This window comes from Ovis aries, chromosome 11, assembly GCF_016772045.2.
Source record: "Ovis aries strain OAR_USU_Benz2616 breed Rambouillet chromosome 11, ARS-UI_Ramb_v3.0, whole genome shotgun sequence".
NCBI classification, from domain to species: Eukaryota; Metazoa; Chordata; class Mammalia; order Artiodactyla; family Bovidae; genus Ovis; species Ovis aries.
In genome coordinates, this window is record NC_056064.1 from 10,306,735 (window position 1) to 10,327,699 (window position 20,965).

The 20,965-nt window shown below is 36.8% G+C and overlaps 1 protein-coding gene across 2 annotated transcripts in view; it reads left to right on the top strand.

The window, feature by feature from the left end:
- Positions 1–20,965, top strand: part of CLTC (clathrin heavy chain) — a 64,025-nt gene that overhangs the window by 19,540 nt on the left and 23,520 nt on the right. For both annotated transcript variants that reach the window (XM_060395124.1, XM_027975337.2), the window contains exons 2-14: positions 2,578–2,785; positions 5,443–5,711; positions 6,371–6,532; positions 8,599–8,712; positions 9,266–9,439; positions 13,240–13,437; positions 14,152–14,352; positions 16,361–16,513; positions 17,097–17,219; positions 18,069–18,206; positions 18,457–18,621; positions 18,741–18,921; positions 20,332–20,495. In XM_060395124.1, the coding sequence (XP_060251107.1) occupies positions 2,578–2,785; positions 5,443–5,711; positions 6,371–6,532; positions 8,599–8,712; positions 9,266–9,439; positions 13,240–13,437; positions 14,152–14,352; positions 16,361–16,513; positions 17,097–17,219; positions 18,069–18,206; positions 18,457–18,621; positions 18,741–18,921; positions 20,332–20,495 (2,250 nt within the window). The remainder of the gene's footprint in view (positions 1–2,577; positions 2,786–5,442; positions 5,712–6,370; positions 6,533–8,598; positions 8,713–9,265; positions 9,440–13,239; positions 13,438–14,151; positions 14,353–16,360; positions 16,514–17,096; positions 17,220–18,068; positions 18,207–18,456; positions 18,622–18,740; positions 18,922–20,331; positions 20,496–20,965) is intronic.

Sequence of the window (20,965 nt, forward strand, 5' to 3'; positions counted from 1 at the left end):
ATAAAAAACACATGTTTCTTGACTTAGCATTTTCCCTCCTCTTTATTATCTCATAGTGTTTTTTTTTCTTACACTTGTCTTCTACCTACCTCTTATGTGGAGGAATAAAAAGGAATCTCTTAGGATCATTTAGTTGAGTGTGTTTGTGGTTTGCATCCTTGTTTTAATTTTACTGTTTGACTAACACTGTTTATTTTTACTTTCTCAGACACTGTAGGATTTAAGCTGTGACAGCTGAGACTCAAAATTGCCTTTGGTGAATGCTTGGTAGTAACTTAGAAGCCTAGAATTCTTTTAAAGCGTAGTTTAGAAGATAACTTGTTGCTTTTATATATATGGTTCTGGGAGCTCTAGGATCGCTGAAATATTTTTTTAATTATTGGAAAGGTAACTCAATTAAACTTGAGAATGAGGACTGGTCTACTCAGAAATACAAATGTAGCCACTTCTTATGAAATTAGACAGCCTGGTTTGCACAAGGCATGCCTTAACCCCTGACAAGTTCCCTTCATGGATTGTTGAGGACCATTTCTTTATCTTCCTCCGTTAGTTCTGAAACTGGATGTCACTAAAAGTTAAAGTTAGGAAGAAATGAAAATTGGTAATTCATAAAGTGTTGTTGTAACCAAACTCACTTATAAGTTACATATCTCACAGCTTGTATACTTGCCTTGCACTACAGCATATACTTGAGTTTGTACAACTAGTTAATCTTCCACTTTATTACCGTGTTTGTGTTAATAGTTAGACAATTGCTTGGTTCCTTACCCTAGTATTCAGTGACAAAGTTACCGTAACTATACTTTATCATTGTACCTGCAGTCATTGAGGTGTAAGAGGGAAGTGAAATTACAATGTAGTCTCTTAATCTTACGTTGTATTCTTTTGAAATCCTGGACTGGTTATAGTTAAGCTCTATTAGCAGAAGAGTTTGACAGAATAACTTTTAGGGCTTGCCAGGTGGCTCAGCAGTAAAGAGTCCACCTGCCAATGAAAGAGACATAGGTTTAATCCTTGGGTCAGGAAGACCCCCTGGAGTAGGAAATGGCAACCCACTCCAGTATCTTGCCTGGAAAATTCCATGGACAGAGGAGGAGCCTGGTGGCCTACAGTCCATGGGGTCGCACAGAGTTGGACAGGACTGAGTGACTGAGCATGCCTGCACAGTTACCTTGGCTCAGCTGGTCCAGCAGAGAGTAGTGACAGTGATTTTTCTTCTCCCGTGCTTTTAAATTTTTGTTTGTATTTTGTTCCATGTGAATTTGTTACTTGTTGGAGGAAAAAAAATAAAACCCTCAGGCTGGTCAAAGCTAAGAAAGCCTTCAGGTAACCTTTGAGTGGTGGTTTATTATACTATGTTTAGTCACCTAGAGAAATGACCCATTCTGGTAGAAATCTCCTTCTCTTGTTCTCACTTATATATGTAACTAGTTTTCAAAGACGTGTCATTTTTAGATCTTGTATATTTGCTTAGCAAATTAATAGCTTCTGCATACACAAAGCAAATCTGATTCCATTATTTTCCTTGTTAAAATGCTTAAGTAGTTTCCTTAGGATCAATTCAGGATTCTTACTGGGGTACATCTAGCTTACCAGTCTAGCCCATACCTGTGTTTGTAATCTTAATTCTCCAAAAGCCTTTCATACATAATCTCTATTCCCAGTGTTACAAGAGCACTTAGAATTCCCTTAGCAGACCATACTTCTTTTTTTTTTAGTCATTTATTTAGCTGTTTTGGGTCTTAGTAGCAGCACATGGGCTTAGTTGCCCCCCAGCAAGTGGGATCTTAGTTCTCCGACCAGGGATCTAACCAGCATCCCCTACATTGAAACGCAGATTCTTAACCAGTGGACCACCAGGGCAGCCGCAGCAGACCACACTTCCATATCTCTAGGCCTTAATATGTGCTCATCCTTCTGTGGTGTGTTCTCTAGTCTGCTTCTGTTGAACACATTCGCTCCCTTGCCTGTAGGCTTCCTTTGACTGGATCTGTCTTACGTATCTTTGTTTTGGCACTTTTTGCCAAGTATTGTAACTTGTCTGCTCTGACTGATCCAAGTTCCTTTAGACCAAGAACCCTGTGAAATTTTTAACTCTCTCAATTTATGCTATAATTTACCAGTAATTTTCAGTTTCCTGAAGTCCAGTACATATGATCAAGTAACTACTGAATGCTGAAGGGGATTAGAGAGAACAGGTCCAATAGTTAAGAGATCCCAAGCCAAGAAACATTGATTACCTCAGGTTCCTTGACCCATAAAGGCTACCTCTCAGATGTAGCTCTTCCCTTTAAATCTGTCTGTTCTTCCTCTTAGTTGTAACCAGATGGTTATACCTCTCAAGTTACAACTGCAGGATTATAACAAAACAATCGAATGCCATACTTGTCGGAAGAGAGAAGGTCCATTATATTAATTGCCTCATTTGAATCCGTGTAATGGAGTTGTCAGTGTTGACCTTGAAGTAGTAATGGTTAAATGAGGATTTGTAATGATGACCACACATGAATATCAAGTCTTTTCTAATTCACTTTGTAGCATGATTTATTAATATTTTTTGTTTGTTTCTTCCCTCAGCTCCAGAACCTGGGTATAAACCCAGCAAACATTGGCTTCAGTACCTTGACTATGGAGTCAGATAAATTCATCTGCATTAGAGAGAAAGTAGGAGAGCAGGCCCAGGTGGTAATTATTGATATGAATGACCCAAGTAATCCAATTCGAAGACCAATTTCAGCAGACAGCGCCATCATGAATCCAGCCAGCAAAGTAATTGCACTGAAAGGTATAAACAGATTGTGGTTTTTTCTTAAAACTTTTCCTATAGGAATTTTTTCAAATACAGTAATTAGAATCTTTTTTTTTTTTTTTTTTTTAGTATATTAAGTTTGGTTAAATAGATCTGCAGAGTGAAAGCTGTTACTGTGTTTGATTTTTTAAACTATTTTCATGACTTTTACTTGGCATAATTCTGTGAGCTGTCTTACTTTCTGCTTATACTTGGAAAATTTTAAGATTTAGATTAAATGCATTTAAGCTTTATACCTATGGTGTGGTAAGATTATATTAAAAACATGACCCCATTTACAGAAGACACAAGAAATTAGTGATTTGTTTTCTGGAGTAAAATATACTTTACTAGTATTAGCAACGAAATATTGCAGAATTCTGTTACGGTGATAAACTTCATTCTGTGTCTTTGATACATCAGGTTCGTGTTACATTTAAATTAAAAAATTCTAAAACTGGCTTGAACTTAATACTAATTTTTTAAAGTGTGTGTGTATATATATAGGTGGGTATTAACTTTTTGGAATCAGTGGTGTTATTCAGACTAACTTTTTAATTGTCGTAGTAGGGAACTAACTCTACAACCTGTCAGTCCAAACAGAGTTCAGAGACCCTCATACTTTCTGGGAGTCTTACGTTAATTTTTTTCCTTTGAACTTTAGACTGAGAGCAGAATTGACTATTTAAAACAGACTCTTAAGAGGGCTAGGTAACAAACTATCTGAACCCGAAAGAGACATTTAATTGCCTCTTTTTTGGTTTGTTGCTTTTATTCTTGATAGTAGGAGGAAGTGTTCAGATTCTTGGTAACTTCTTGGTAAATTTGTGGGTGACTTGTTCCAGGTGCTGAAGTATTTAAATAGACTTGTTTTTTCCACATGATTTATATTTTGTGTTTAGTAGTAACACTGTTTGGAAGTTAAATTGGTTGGGCGAGGGGTAGAGAGGAAAACATATTCAAATAAGTCACTGTTACATCTCCAAGATAGAAGCTGATCTCATCTCTGGGAAAGATGGTCCAGATTTTACCTGGGATACTTACTCTGTGGCAGTGGTCTGTTATTTGCAGTACATATTTAAGGTAGTAAGTTCCCTTCAGCCTCCTTAAAGAATTTAAATTCAACTGCTTAACAGCTCTCATCCCTCTATTAAAAGGCCATCGTTTTAATTTTCTCATAATTCTTTTCTATTTTTAATGTTATTGTTATTTTATCACATTTCTTAATGCTTTCTTATGTGTGCAGATGGTGAGTTTTCTTAAATTAGATTGTATTAGTTATTGTCCTGTTCTATAAAAAGAATAAATTGAAAAAGTTTTCAGAGCCGCATACAGTAATACCGTTATAGATTTGTGCCTGTGTGTTTATACTGCACAGTTCAGCTGTCAACCCTTGCCCTCCTCCCCAAAACACCCCATGTACGTATGTTCCGACCTCTTTCACATAAAGAATAAAACATGTAATTAACTGAGGGCTGGGGAAGAAACAAAGGAAAGTTAAGTCATTCCGAAATACGGCTTCCTCCTGAATCCAGTTTCAAATCCCTTGGTTTCTTTTTATAAACAGGACCATAACTCTCACAGTTGTCCAGGTCTGGTTGTGGTTTACATGTTGTGTGGGATGGGGATAGCATTCTCATTTTGTGGAAGGAGTTTTTGCCCGTGCAGTGATTAAGGAGGGCTGTGGTGCAAAGCTCTGTGTTTTGTGTCCCGTCCCATCCCTCTCTCCACCCCCACTCCCTTGTTAGCTTATAATTTTTGTTCTTCAGGAGCCAAATTCTCTGAGGCTCAGGAATGGACTTTTCCTTAGTCTCTAAAGGACTAATACGAATTAGACAGCCTAGTGTTAGCTGTGGGCTTTGATCTCTATTAACTTAAACCAAATCACTTTTTGGATTGTGATGGGTCTCAAATTTTAAGTATAAACCTTTGCATCTGACTCAGTGAACTCTTAACATTCATAGCAGATTTCATCCTCTTTTACTAAATGTTTGCTGTTTTAACTGGTTGAAGCTTGAATTTTGTACTTACCTTTAATATATTAAATCTGAAACCACCCTCCTTTGTCTTCCTCTCCTTTCCTGTAGCACGTCTACCTTCCCTTTGTATCTTAAACCAGTACAGTGTAGCCTGCACCTCTCTCATGTGTTAGTGGCACAAGGTAGAGTTGCAGTAGATCCTCTTCCAAAGAAGTTTCCACAAGATATATTTGAATGGGGGATGGCTGCCTTTTAAAAAGTAGACATTTTCCCCATGTGCTTGAATCAGATTTGTTTTTTTTCTGTGTACCAGCCATTAAGTTTATGGGTGAGCATTCTTAATTAAGTATGAAGGTTACAACTTGTTTTTCATCATTAAGGGAGCTGTTCAATTTTAGTTGGGATTTAAAACTCTTTGGAAGTCATACTATCTGTTTACAATGTGTTTATTAGAGGTGATCGTTTTTGCTCCACGTTCAGGTGTAGATTGCTCAGTCCTAGCTCCTCAGTGGCTGCAGTTCTGTCAATGTGACTTCTGTAGATATTGAGTCTCATGCTAGGACCGTTTTGTTTGGAAGTTACAGATTTTGCCGCAGAGAAAGTCTGATCTAGCTAGATACTAATTTATCCTGAGCTTTGCTTTCTTAGTGATTTAATTCTTACTTTTGTTTTTAGCTGGGAAAACTCTCCAGATATTTAACATTGAAATGAAAAGTAAAATGAAGGCCCATACCATGACTGATGATGTGACCTTCTGGAAATGGATCTCTTTGAATACGGTTGCTCTTGTTACGGATAATGCAGTTTATCATTGGAGTATGGAAGGGGAGTCGCAGCCGGTGAAAATGTTTGATCGCCACTCTAGCCTCGCAGGCTGCCAGATTATCAATTATCGAACTGATGCAAAGCAGAAGTGGTTACTTCTGACTGGCATATCTGCACAGGTAACATTTTTCTAGTTTTTAATAAAGAAAGGGTCTAGAGAATGTATGTGCTTGGAATGTAGTTTATTTTGAAATTGTATCTTCTTTGCCAATCTGACCCCCCCTCCTTTTTTTTTTTTTTAAAGTTGCTGGTTTTATGCCCTTATACTGTCATACAGGTTGGAGTACTCTTAGCAAGGTGTTCTGAGGTCTTCTCTGCGGTCTGAGGGAATGAGTTGGAGTGATTTGGAATCTATTGTGAATATTTACTGCAGAATGAGTACTCCTGTATCTTTCTTTTTTTTAAAAAAAAAGATAGTGTATGGAGAAGGAAATGGCAATCCACTCCAGTACTATTGCCTGGAAAATCCCATGGACAGAGGAGCCTGGTAGGCTACAGTCCACGGGGTTGCAGAGTCGGACACGACTGAGCGAAAAAAAAAAAAGATAGTGTAAAGAGATGGTTGTATGTGAGGCACATTTTAAACATTCATGTTAAGCTTTAATAGAATGTTTGCAACTAAATTTTAAATTAAGAAGTGTCAAATCTACATTGAGAGAAAAGGAATTGTAAATCCTTCTAAAGATGATAAAGTGTTTTAATTATTTCACTGATTATTGTATGTGGAAGTTACTGGTTCGTTGGGACCCCAAACTTTATTCTGCTTGATCTTTTGTAGCAAAATCGTGTGGTAGGAGCTATGCAGTTATATTCTGTAGATAGGAAGGTGTCTCAGCCCATCGAAGGACATGCAGCTAGCTTCGCACAATTTAAGATGGAAGGCAATGCAGAAGAGTCAACGTTGTTTTGTTTTGCAGTACGGGGTCAAGCAGGAGGGAAGGTAAGTTTTGCCTTTGGAAATTGGTTTAATGACAATTTGCCTTTTGTCTTTCTGTTACTAATTAATTTGTTATCTGATTTCAAAATAGTCTTCTCTCTTGTTAATTTGTTTTCAACATTCAGATTTGTGGTGACTTAATTTCTTTAAATCCTGTTTCTGGTGATACTTCTCTAAAGTGAATGTTTCTTAAGCAACTTATCTGTATCTGCTGTTTATAGACTTTATTTCATTGCCTTTACCAAAGGCTTTCCTGTGCATTAAGAATCACTAGGGTGGCTAAAATGTACATTTGTGTGCCTTCCATCTAGAGAGTCTGATTCAGTAAGTGGAACTCATAATGTGCATTTTAAATGCTATAGATGACTAGATAGAGTGGACCACAATTTCAGTACCGTTCCCTTAAATCAGAGCTTCTCAGCCCTGACTATACGTTGAAATCACTTGGACAAGTTGAAGTGCTTTGTAGGGTTCTTAGTTGCAGACAACAGAAACAGGGTATGGTTGATTAGAGCATAAAGTTTAATAATGAAAGTACAGTGGGTAGTTTGCATTACCTAAGAAGGTTTAGAACCAAGGTGGGAGAATTAGGAGGAATAAGGGAGAGTGGGCAGCAGCCAGAAGCCCTGGCGCAAAGCTCTGAGGCCCTGCTGCTGCGATTGTACTGCTGGATGCCTGCTTGGCATGACTGCCCCTGGAAATGCAGTCTGACTGCTCTTCTCATCGCCATAGCAGGTTCTCTGAAATCTTAATATATTTTCCATGTTAAGTAGTTTTAAAAAACCAAGATAGAGATTGCTTAAAATACAGTATCAGTAACCTGTAATCTGGCCGGGAACATATGTACAGAGGTAGAGTTCTCCCTAAAAGTTCAGAGGAATAATCCCTGAACCGAGGAATGTTCCTACCAGCCTCTCAATAGGCCAAGGATAGAAAATACAATTTAGATATTTAGATCTGAATTGATGAATTTTAAACAGAAAACCCATAGACATTAGAAATTAGATGCACTAACAAAGACATAAGGGTGTGACATTTTTTGAAAAGTCCTCTTAAGAAAAAACCTTGTATATAATTTTTGTAGGATCAGAAAACCAGTTTATAGGATCTTGAGCTTACCTGATATATTATACTATATATTTTATAGTTGGCCATATTTTTTTTAAGGGAAGACAATTTTTTCAGTATAGCTAGTCATTCTAATTAAGGATGAGACCCTGTAACTTTCATATGGTTATATATCTTGGAAAACGAGTTATTTTTTGTTTAAGTCCATTCCTCACATGATTAAGCAAAATATATAGTACTCTTACATTGACAGTATTGGGTGTGTTCTTATCTGTATTTAGAGTAGGTGTGGGCAGAGAAGAATTTAATAACTTGTTAGATTTCTGTTTGGAAAATTTAATTATAATCGAAAGCAATGAGAGTGCCTTTTTGTGGGTGTTGTTTTACCATTCTTAATTTAAGGTAGATTGAGATGTGGTTGGGCTATTCAGCTGACTTTAAAATTTTCATCTTGAAGTAATACATATTATTCATGGGAAACTGCAAAGACAGTATAGAGAGATCCTGTGCTCTTTTCCTAGTTTACCTGAATGGTTACGTCTTACATAGCTATTTAGTACATTTGACAAACCAGAATTTGACATTGATACAATTATATAATTGTGTCATTTTGTCACCTGTACATTCAAGATACATACTATTCCATTACCACAAAGATTGCCTTCTTGCTACCCCTTGATAGTCACAACTGCTTACTGCCAGCTCGCCATCTCTAGCCCCTGAAAATCACTAATTTACTCTTCATTTCTGGAATTTTGTCTCTTCAAGAACGCTTTATAAGTAGAATCATATAGTATGTGATCTTATGAAGAGTAGCCATTTTTTTATGTGTTTTCACTGGACATTGCGTCTGAGAGTTATTTTATTACTGAGGAGTGTTCCATGGTATGGTTGTTACCATATAGTTTAGTGTTCACCTAAACATTTCGTTGTTTTCACAAATAAAGTTGCTATGGTCCTTTTCAGCAGTTGATCATAAGTTTTACTTTTCTTTTGAACAGTTACATATCATTGAAGTTGGCACACCACCGACAGGGAACCAACCATTTCCAAAGAAGGCAGTGGATGTTTTCTTTCCTCCAGAAGCACAAAATGACTTTCCTGTTGCAATGCAGGTATTTTAAGAAAAATTAAAGAACTTAAAATTTGTCCTCTAAACATGAGTAATTAAAAAAATACTACTGACAGTATAATTTAAGTGGTGCCTTTACTCAGAAATAGTGAAACTTTGTAAAGTAATACTCTTTTATGTAATATATAAATTGGGTTATCTCAGGTTCTTCAGAATTATGTTTTCTCTTTTATCTTATACAGTTTATTAATATCCTTGTATTTTATGTGAGAGCTTGGGACATTGCATGTTTGAATCTGCAGTAAAAATGAAGAAACCATAAATACTAGTTTTTAATTTTTCATAAAAGCCTCTTGTCAAAATCCTAGAATTTTACCATCTCTGAAATGGAATGGGACTAAATTTTCTGATAGTAGGTTCATTATTTTACTGAGGAGAAGGAAATGGCAACCCACTCCAGTATTCTTGCCTGGAGAATCCCATGGACGGAGGAGCCTGGTGGGCTACAGTCCATGGGGTCGCAAAAGTCGGACATAACTGAGCGACTTCACTTCACTTTCACTTATTTTACTGAAGTGTTTATTTTCTTTATACAGATCAGTGAAAAGCATGATGTAGTATTCTTGATTACGAAGTATGGTTACATCCACCTCTATGACCTTGAGACTGGTACCTGCATCTACATGAATAGAATCAGTGGAGAAACGATCTTTGTCACTGCACCTCATGAAGCCACAGCTGGAATAATTGGAGTAAACAGAAAGGGACAGGTAAGGACACCTTGAAAATCAAATTAGGTGATAAAGAAAATAGCACTTACCACGGTTAGCCTTTTTCCAAAAAGTAAATGGTAATTTTGGATGTCAGAAAATAATGTATATCTAAAAATACAGATGCATATGTATATTATATACTACTTTATACTCCACAGTCTCTCTTTAACACTATCTCAGAGAGAGGAACTGTTTGGCATACAGTGTAGCCACCTAAGGTTTGTGTTTGTGTCTCTGTTATCAAGAGAAGTGCCTCTTCATGCAAAGAAATTGATAGGATGACATCTGATAGATTATATACTTTTTTTTTGTTGCTGCACCCCAGGGCTTGTGGGATCTTAGTTGCTTAACCAGAGATTGAACCCAGGCCCCAGTAGTGGTGAGTCCTAGGGCTGGACCACCAGGGGATTCCCAGACTATATACTTTTTAATAGGGTTTTCTTCTGTAATCTGTAAGACTCATTATCAGCTACAAGGAAGAAAATTCTTCCTATTTGTCTTTTTTCTCACCTCTTTAATTATTACTGAATGTTTAATGTGGGAAGGTGATATGTTACAGTAGCTATGATAGGTTCACTGGGGTACTTGAAAAGTTACCCAGTTAGCTGTTCTGACTTGTCATATTTGACAAACCTCCTCACACCAGCTAACCCAAGTGATCTTTTTTTCTGTGTTTTAGTGTTTTAATGTAATTTAAAATATCATGCCTGGAAGTATCTTTTTCCCTAAAAAAAAAAAAGGTTAAATGTTATTGACCTTTCCATTTGTTTGTTTAACTCCAAATTAGTGTTTTTCCTCAATGGTAAATGAAAGCACATAGTTTTTTTTTTTCTCCTTTATTCTATTAATTTTCAGAACATAGTATGTATCTGAAGAAAGAAATACTGTAGAGAAAGGGAGTCTCTTCCTACTTATTCATGCTTTCCATCAGTCCACACCTGATGAGGTGCTTCTGCTTTATGTCCCTAGATCTTAGGGAGCCCTCCCCATGGCACTTACCACTGAGTTATAGTTGCTTAACTGCTTCGTCACTGTCCTTCCTTAGGACAAGGGCTTTTCTTTGTTTAATTGTATTTCTGCACTAGTCAGTGTCTAGCACAAAAGCCACTTTAAAAATTCAGTAGCATTTATTTAGTGAGTTGCATTCATTTATTCATTTACTGAGTTGTGTTCATTTATTGATGTGCCTCTCTTGGAAAAATCAGGAGTGAATGTGTCTTTTGGTGAACTAGATTACTGATAATTTTATAATCGTAAAGTTGTTAAGCCAGAGATAATTGTTTTAACTAAAATATCCTGAAAATTTTACCATTATATATTTAATATTCATAATTTTGATTATTGATTGTTTCCCTTCCCTTCTCTCCACAAGTTTTCTTTGCCAGCTGCTTTGAATGAGATGAATGTTCACAATAACCTATAGGGCTCAGAGCTTTACTCTTTCAATCAGAGCCAACTATAGCTGGACCCAACCCAGTGCCCTGAAGGAATGAGTATGGTTTCTGTTGGTTGCAAAATTAAAAGTGATCAAGATGACAGTCTAAACTTGGTAGAACTGAATACTTTAGAAGATACAAGAACCATCTTTTCCCCCTGTATGTCTTAAGTACTGGTTTCTAGAACCCTGCTAATACAATCTAAAAATGGGATAAAGATGAAACAATGGATTTGGTATTTGAGGAAGGCTACAGAAAGTACAGTTGGAAGTGGGTTTGTTCATCTTCCTTATTTTTCCTAAGAAGTAGTATTAAAAATGAAAATGTAAATAACTATAAAGAAAGAATTCTTCCTTTTAAAAAAAGAAGTCTTAATATAGGGTATAGTGTCACATTGCAGATATAGAATGACCTAAGCTTTGGAAGATGGGGGTCAGATCTGTAGAAATGAAAGACTTAGAGGTTAAAATTTCATTTTCCTCAAAGGGAATAATAGAACAGGCAAATAGATGTTACTTGTTTGGTTATTGAGTTCTCACTTATTTAACAAATATTAAGCATTTACTTTGTGTTCAACACTGCCCTGGTGCGAAAAATAGAATTAAAGACAAAGACAAGTTCCTTTCTTTATGTGGAATAGTGACTGAGAAACACTTAGATGAGAAATGATGATATGAGAACTGTCATTATGGGGAATAGAAGTAGTGTATAAGCTGGGGAGTATACCCAGATCTGGTGTTGGGGAGAGGATGGATGCATGACGAAGGGCTCCTTTTCTCTTTGGCAACTGATAGGAATTCAGCTTTTAAGCCAACTGATCAGCATTCTGTGACAGTGACTTACTAGCGGGACTGAGGGTAGGTAATTAATTGTTCTTCAAAAAGAAGCAATTAGAAGTTACTCTTTACTGGTGCTACATTTATTAAGCATCTGCTGTATACCTTGCAATATATAAGGTGTGTGAGGATTCAGTGGTCGTTTCCCTCCTTGAGTATATAATCTGAACGCTGGGAATGTAAATGTAATTAAAATTACTGAAAAATCAGAGTTAAGAGAAGTGTATCTTAAACTTCTTCCAGGTGAGCCCATGCCATGTTAAGAATGGATGGTAGGAAAGCAATTAGAGTTTGGACTGTGTAAGATAAGGAGTTATTTATATTACAAGACAGCTCTGTTTTCAGTTCAGTTCAGTTCAGTTCAGTAGCTCAATCGTGTCTGACTCTTTGCGACCCCATGAATTGCAGCATGCCAGGCCTCCCTGTCCATCACCAACTCCTGGGAGTCTACCCAAACTCATGTCCATCTAGTTGGTGATGCCATCGAGCTATCTCATCCTCTGTCGTCCCCTTCTCCTGTCCCAATCCTTCCCAGCATCAGGGTCTTTTCCAGTGAGTCAACTCTCCTCATGAGGTGGCCAAAGTATTGGAGTTTTAGCTTCAGTATCATTCCTTCCAAAGCACACCCAGGACTGATCTCCTTTAGGATGGACTGGTTGGATCTCCTTGCAGTCCAAGGGACTCTCAAGTGTCTTCTCCAACACCACAGTTCAAAAGCATCAATTCTTCGGTGTTCAGCTTTCTTAACAGTCCAACTCTCACATCCATATGTGACCACTGGAAAAACCAAAGCCCTGACTACTAGATGGACCTTTTTTGGGAAGTAATGTCTTTGCTTTTTATTATGCTATCTAGGTTGGTCATAACTTTCCTTCCAAGGAGTAAGCATCTTTTAATTTCATGGCTGCAGTCACCATCTGCAGTGATTTTGGAGCCCCCCAAAATAAAGTCTGACACTGTTTCCCCATCTCTTTCCCATGAAGTGATGGGACCATATGCCATGTTCTTAGTTTTCTGAATGTTGGGCTTTAAGCCAACTTTTTCACTCTCCTCTTTCACTTTCATCAAGAGGCGTTTTAGTTCCTCTTCACTTTCTGCCATAAGGGTGGTGTCATCTGCATATCTGAGGTTATCGATATTTCTCCCGGCAATCTTGAGTCCAGCTTGTGCTTCTTCTAGACCAGCATTTCTCACGATGTACTCTGCATATAAGTTAAATGAGCAGGGTGACAATATACAGCCTTGACATACTCCTTTTCCTATTTGGAACCAGTCTGTTGTTCCATGTCCAGTTCTAGCTGTTGCTTCCTGACCTGCAGATGGGTTTCTTTAGGAACCCCCAATTGGTTTAGCAGCACCCCTTAGTCTTCTCTTTTCTGCCCTCTTTTTTTTTTTAAGTGGCAACAAGAAAGCAGCCATCCCAGTTTTATTACTTTGTCACTCAGTAGTCATCAGCATTTAACATATTTAGTATCTGATACTCATGTGAACGTGTTGCAGCTGTTCATTAGATCTTAAATTGCAGGTTCTCTCAGTATGTGTGGAAGAAGAAAACATAATCCCTTATATCACCAATGTCCTACAAAATCCTGATTTGGCTCTGAGAATGGCTGTACGTAACAACTTAGCTGGTGCTGAAGAACTCTTTGCCCGGAAATTTAATGCTCTTTTTGCCCAGGGAAATTACTCAGAGGCAGCGAAGGTGGCTGCTAATGCTCCAAAGGTAAGTAGTTATGAAAATGAAAATTGCCATGTCTGGATTGATGCCAGCATGCTCTGTTTCTAATACTGTTTCAAGTGGAACCAGCTTCCCACAGAGAAAGGAGTCTTTTTTAAGGGTATGTTTTCCAGTAGAATGAGTTTCTTCTAGATTTAGTTAGTTACTTTTCTGTGCTCTAGATTTGGTTAACTTTTTGAAACTCAGACTGTTAGAATGATGTGTAGATCTAACAGGCTCTGATTTACGTAGATGTAATAATGTTTTCTTAGTTGGATCTTATGATAGCTACTGATTTTATATCTTAAAGATGAAACAGATCTTGTTCAATTCATGGTACGAAGAGTTGTCTGAGCTTGACCTGAATTTATCCTCATCATTTTTTTATTTTGTTGGGCTGAATTAATACCTTACTCCCTGACCGGTAATGAAATTTTTACTTAACCTAATATGAACCTGGAATAATAGTTGTAACTATCCTCTTACACATTAGCATTATGATTAGGTTGGTATGTTTCTGATTCAGAATAATCTCATAACATTGAACCAGAAGTGTGATAGACATTGCCTGAATCTTTACCATTCAGATATTGAAAAGTTGAGATTTTGTTTCAGTAGATGGAATCATGCCTTTAAAATTGACTTAACAGATCTATGGAGTTATTAGTGTGATATTGAATCATCTTTAAAAGGAGTCGTTAACATTTTTGTTTCTTAAAGGGAATTCTTCGTACCCCAGACACCATCCGTCGGTTCCAGAGTGTTCCAGCTCAGCCAGGTCAAACTTCACCCCTACTTCAGTACTTTGGAATCCTTTTGGACCAGGGCCAGCTAAACAAATATGAATCCTTAGAACTGTGTAGGCCTGTACTTCAGCAGGGGCGGAAACAGCTTTTGGAGAAATGGTTAAAAGAAGATAAGGTATATTAACTTACATTAAGATATTTTCACTTTGGTTAAATACCATGTTAGCAAGTTAAAAACACAGGCTGTGCCAGAATATCTCCATCCATGATTCATTGTTTGTAGGAATGGTGAAAGAATAGACACTGATGAGATGCATAGACGTGTTTTCTTTTGAAAATGGATTATTTTTGTGGCATGTTGAGGTATCTTTATTTTAAAAGGGAATCCAGGATTACTTGCTTGGTGGTTAAGCTTAGCGTGAGACACTTTATATTTGTCAATATGTGTAAACTCATGGGGACCTAAGAATGTATTCCTGTCTCCCACATCCCACACTTGGGATGCCCAGTATTTTCAGCCATATGACATTGTATCTTTTCTTTTAGAACTTCACGAGTATCAAAATGGTGGTATCTGATGCTAGTAACCGGTTAGGTGTGTAAGGGAAATATGTTATATACAACGTGGAATTGTTTAACAAGACATCAGGACTGTCTGACTAGCAGTGATGCAGATCCCCAGAGTCACTTCACAGAATGTTAGCTGGCGTTACATGAAAAAATATTTAACTGATTAGTTTCTTGGAGTTCTTTAAATATGAATATTTGAAAACAGTTGTTAACCAGCTTTCTTTACTGTGGGATTTCTCTATCCATTTTATATTTGCTCAGTAGTTATGAGTTTCTTTTCCCATAGAGCATCTAATAGTATTGTGTTTTCTAGTGTATATTATGGAAAATGTCACCTATTTGTAAGACAACTAATGAGTTTAAACAACCCATTAGTGATGTTATTGCTTTCATACCACTGTAGAAAGCCTTTTCTGCACAAAGTGGCAATACTGAATTGTCATGTCTTAGGTCAATGTCAAAAACTGAGGTGGTCCTATTTTATAGCACTCTGGGTTGTGAATAACTTTTAATGTTAGACCTTTCAGCTTTAGTGTATGTTGGTAGTATTTCTATATTACTAATGCTAAATCCCTGTTTCTTGACCTAGCTTCTGGCAGTCTTAGAGGGTACTGGAGGATAGAACTTCACAGTTGGGATGCTTGGACAGGAGTCTGCTGAAGAATAGTTACTAGCCACATAGTAGTTGAGGTCCATCCTAATTGTTTAAGATAAGGAAGGATGAGAACAGCCAAGGTAACTGAGTTGACCAATATAACAATGTAAGAGCTTTTTGCGTATCATTACCTATTTTGGTGAATGATCATGTAGGATTCATTTGTGGTAAAAAGGACACTGGTCAACTCTTCATTAGTGTGTTCAGTTGAGAGGGTATAGACTCTGATAGAACGTCTCATTATTGACTATCAGTGATAAGCGCTATTCTTTTGACATACTCATAAAATAGAAAGTCAACTCTAGTGTGTAAAGCAAAGCTCCTTTAGAGAAGCGGTTTTCCAGATTGAGCAGCTTAGGCAGATTGAATGTAGGCCCTGCATGTATACCACCTTAAAATTCTAACATTTTTATCTGCTTGACTTTGTGAAATTAGTGTCCTGCTTTACAACTTTTAAACCCAAAAGTCAAGAAGATAATGAAGCTTAGGTCCTACAGTTTATTCCCTAATTTTAAACTGGTCTTTATGGTAAACCTCAGCCGGCTTTTTGAATATCAGATTTTCATTTGATAGCATTACATTAGGAGCTGGATTATTCTTGTAAAATTGAGAACATCTGGGACTGATACCTGAATATTCTTATAGTGAGCAGTACAAGATTCTGCTTCTTAAATATTTATACGGCTAACAAGATAGTTGGTAGAATCTGTACATGTGAAGTCTTGGTGGGTTTTTATCCTTAAGTAGAGTGTGTGGAGAATTCTACCGAGACTTTGCTCTGAATACAAAATGAGTAGTCTTTATAACCATAATTCCTGCATATTTATAATACATTTTGGGACAACTGGGTAACTAAATGCCTGTCATATGAGTTATTATTTATAATGGAAGTAGTAACAACTGCCTATTTATAAAATAGCTCATGGATTACTAAACATTCTCTTTTCCCTTTGGACAGCTGGAATGTTCTGAAGAACTAGGAGACCTTGTGAAATCTGTGGACCCCACATTGGCGCTTAGTGTGTACTTAAGGGCTAACGTTCCAAATAAAGTCATTCAGTGCTTTGCAGAAACAGGTCAAGTCCAGAAGATTGTTTTATATGCTAAAAAAGTGAGTTCAGTGAAACAAATTCTGAACATAAACTCATTAAAACATTAAGAGAGGAATTATCCTAGAGTCACTCTCAGTTTTAATAGTCAACTTCCTTAAATTTTTATGATTACTTGGGAAAGTATAAAGTACTATTATGGTTCTCATTTACAGAATCACTTTTCAAAAATGGAGACAGTTACTCTTGCATGGCATTTAGAACTTAAACTGCTAGGGCATGTTTAACCTATTAGAACAAATTTTTTCATGTTCAATGAGACTGAATAAGCTGATTATAAAAATTTATAGCCATTTGTTCAAATATATTATCACCAAGATCAAACTGTCTTATATAAACCAAGATCAGATTGAGCATCTGTTAAAACTGAATTTGTGCTTTCACCAGTAGTTCTGTAGTAAGATTCTATTGTAGAAGAAGCATTTATTTGCCACGGGGGTGGAGGGGCGCTCGTTGCTTTTGGTTTGTTTTTGTTCTGTGATTTCTTCCCTTTTAAAATTCATTATTGGAGTATAGTTGCAAAAAAGCCTTTAAGTAATATAAAAATGGAACTGCAGCAGGGCTTACATTTTTATCTGTTTTTAGGTTGGATATACTCCAGACTGGATCTTTCTGCTGAGAAATGTTATGCGTATCAGTCCAGATCAGGGGCAGCAGTTTGCTCAAATGTTAGTTCAGGATGAAGAACCTCTTGCTGATATCACCCAGGTAAACAATTTAAAATGTATCTTGTAGAAGTTAATTTATGTAGAGAATCGGGGTCGGGGGTGTGGATCTGAGTTTAAACAACCTGGAGAAGAAAAGGTTAACTCTTTTAATTGTAGAACTTAGAGCTGTGTTTATTTACATGGATAAATTTCAACTATGTTGATCGAGAAAAGCAAGTTGTAGAAGAATGGACAGTAAGATACCATCTCTCTCTATATATATACACATATAGCTTTAAAACATGCAAAACAAATCCCACCTCATTTAGAGTGATCTATGTATTAAAAATACAAAAAGTATAGGTATAATAAAACTCAAAGGCTAGTCTCTGCCACTTGGTGAAGGGAGAGAGAAAATGCATATATGAAGTGGGGATCAAGGACTCTTTCATTTTTATGCTTTTGTGTGTTTCAAACAGTTCATCAGGGACTTCTGGTGGTCCAGTGGTTAGGAGTCCTGCTTCCACGGGACGGGGTACAGATTCAGTTCCTGGTCAGAGAAGTAAAGTCGGGCACGCCCTGTGGCGTGGCATGCACGTGTGCATCAGTCAGTCAGTCAGTCAAGATGTTAAGTCTTGCAGTTTATATTCTGCCTCTATATAGTATCTTGGAATATTTTATGGGTGGTTTTACTAGAACTCTTAACTGCGGAAGATAAAACTTCCTGTTAAATTACGAGGTTATGTTATCTAAATAATAATCGTTAAATCTGGGATTTGATCTGGTAGTGTTTTATATATGAGGAAACAGATAATGTTTAATTTCCTTTCACTTACCTATATTGTTAAGTGTAACATAAAATAGTTTTTAAGTATCTTAAAACAGTTTCCCTTACATCTTGTTTTTGCAGATTGTCGACGTGTTTATGGAATACAATCTAATTCAGCAGTGTACTGCATTCTTGCTTGATGCCCTGAAGAATAATCGCCCATCTGAAGGTCCTTTACAGACCAGGTTGCTTGAGATGAACCTTATGCATGCACCTCAGGTATGTGTTTTCATGCGTTTTAGAGCATATTTCCGTCAGTTTTTCTACAGCTGTTATTCAGAGCTGCTTAGATTAAGTTATTTGAAGCTACTGAGATGCCCATTCCTCATTTTAGAAAATTTGGCTAAAATTCTCTTTGTACTTTCTCTCCTTTATCAGTCCAGTATTGGATCTTAAGGTGTAATCTGGATATGGAATTACTGATATAGGTGGAGTGGTAAGATAAACTCATTCTTTTGTGGTTTTCTAGGTCGCAGATGCTATTCTAGGCAATCAGATGTTCACACATTATGACCGGGCTCATATCGCTCAGCTGTGTGAAAAGGCTGGCCTCTTGCAGCGTGCATTAGAACACTTCACTGACTTATATGATATAAAGCGTGCGGTCGTTCACACCCATCTTCTTAACCCTGAGGTATTTCAGTGTCTTACCTATTAGTTACCATTAATTGGTATACTGAAAATGTGTTTGTGTAGCCGAATGATCCATTAGATTTAATATTATTTCATTTACTTATTTATTTTGTCCTCTAGTGGTTAGTGAATTACTTTGGGTCCTTATCAGTGGAAGACTCCCTAGAATGCCTCAGGGCCATGCTGTCTGCCAATATTCGTCAGAATCTCCAGATCTGTGTACAGGTGGCTTCTAAGTATCATGAACAACTGTCCACTCAGTCTCTGATTGAACTTTTTGAATCTTTCAAGAGTTTTGAAGGTAATTAAAAGTTTGACTCGTTTTAAATGACTTAAGATAGCCAAGAGGGGTATAGGTCGTAGGTTATTAATGGTCATAGGCTATTGGAAATTCTTTCTACAAGCTTATTTTGATGGAATATTTTAAGTTTTATTGTCAACAAATATAGTCAGGCATTGTCTGTGTCAGGTTCTAGGGACATGAAGTGAATAAGACTGTCTGCATGGATATATTTATTATATGTCAGTTAAAGGCAGAATCTTAACATACAAATATATGTAGTAGCTTTGTCATATTTGAATAAGATGAAAATACTAATGATCGGGTATATAATGATCATGTTTATATTGTCTGATTTTTGTAATGGCAAAGGATTCTAGCCGAGAAAATTCTGTGACTTGTCCGTGTAGCAGGTTTTCTCAGTCTCAATGCTATAGACATTTTGGGCTGGATGATTTGTTGAGTTGGAGGGTATGTTGTTGTATGCCTGCAGGATATTTGGCAGCATTGCTGGCTTCAGTTCAGTAAATGCCAGAAGTGTCAGCTCCACCAGTTGTGACCACTGAAAATGTCTCCTGGGAAGAAAACCATTACATCCACAGTTGAGAACCACTGTTGTACTGAGTGCTAATGTGATCACTGTCAGTGGCTTTTAGGTTCATTAGCTAAACATCTGGTCTCTGCTTAACTTTTCCTCCCTCTTTTTGTTGGACTACTCTAGACAGAAGGAAAAAGATTTCTACATAATTTTCTTAAATTTTTCAGTTCTTAAGTTAACTATGTACTACATTTATACTGTTCATTCAGTACGTAGCCCCCAGCCGCATGTAGCTGTGTAAATAAAAGTATTAAAATTGAATGCAATTAAAACTTAATTCTTCAGTCACACTAGCAACGTTTCAGGTGCTCGGAAGCCACATCTGGTTAGTGGCTGCTATATTAGATGGTGCTGATCTTAGTAGAGTATTTGCATCACTGCAGAAAATCCTGTTGGACAGCACTGCATCAAATTCTTTTTAAGCTACTTTTGTGTGTTTTCTATTAACTGCATATATGAAAGCACCTGGTGTAGTGGACTTTAGTCAGAATTTCTCATCTGGAATATGTTGTGATAATTAGTTTTGATATTAAGTAGCTGTCTCCCTATTTCTCAACTACCATTAGTAGAAAACATTGAATTTTCTGTTCGGTAGGGATTAAAGTATAAATCCATTTATTGAACTGATTAGTGGATTATTTAATATTGAGTACTTTGACCAACTAGTTTTTATTTGGGAGTGGAGTGTGCAGTATAACAGTGTTTTGTGTGCTTGTTTTTTTAGAAGTTTGGTATAATTGACATAATGTTTTTTAATTGCTTAAGTATTTTTTCAGGTCAGTTGTTCTCAAAGGTACACCTGTGCTTAGTTTCAATTATTTTCTTTCTTTAAGGTCTTTTTTATTTTCTGGGATCCATTGTTAATTTTAGTCAAGACCCAGATGTGCACTTTAAATATATTCAGGCAGCTTGCAAGACTGGGCAGATCAAAGAAGTAGAAAGAATCTGCAGAGAAAGCAACTGCTATGATCCTGAGCGAGTCAAGAATTTTCTCAAGGTAAGTGGTTTTGAGTAGTGCATTTTCTGGTTGGCTTGAAGATCAGCAGTCCTGCAAGGGTTTGCTCATAGTTTAGAATTTCTTTTTCCCTAAAAGTGAAATTCTCAGAATCTCAAAACTGTATACTGAATGATTTCTTCCAAATTTCATAGTCTGAGGTTTCCTTTGAAATAAGGAAGGAAATTGGTAAGTAAGATTTAAGAATGACCATCTGTTTAAGTGCAGAGAAAAAAATCACTATCTTTAAGGAATTTCCTTTCTTGCACTTTAATTTTAGAAGAAAATTTTTGTTAAGTGATTGTAGACACTCAGTGTTATTTTAGCATATCATTTAGGCACTTTTTGAATATTAAGGTCAGCTTGCCCTCAGTATTCTTTTAAGGGGCCTGTTTATGCAAAGGATTCCACTGTGTAAAGGAAACAGGTTTTTCTCTGTCATCAATTAGCCCAATTCTAGAAATTAAATATTA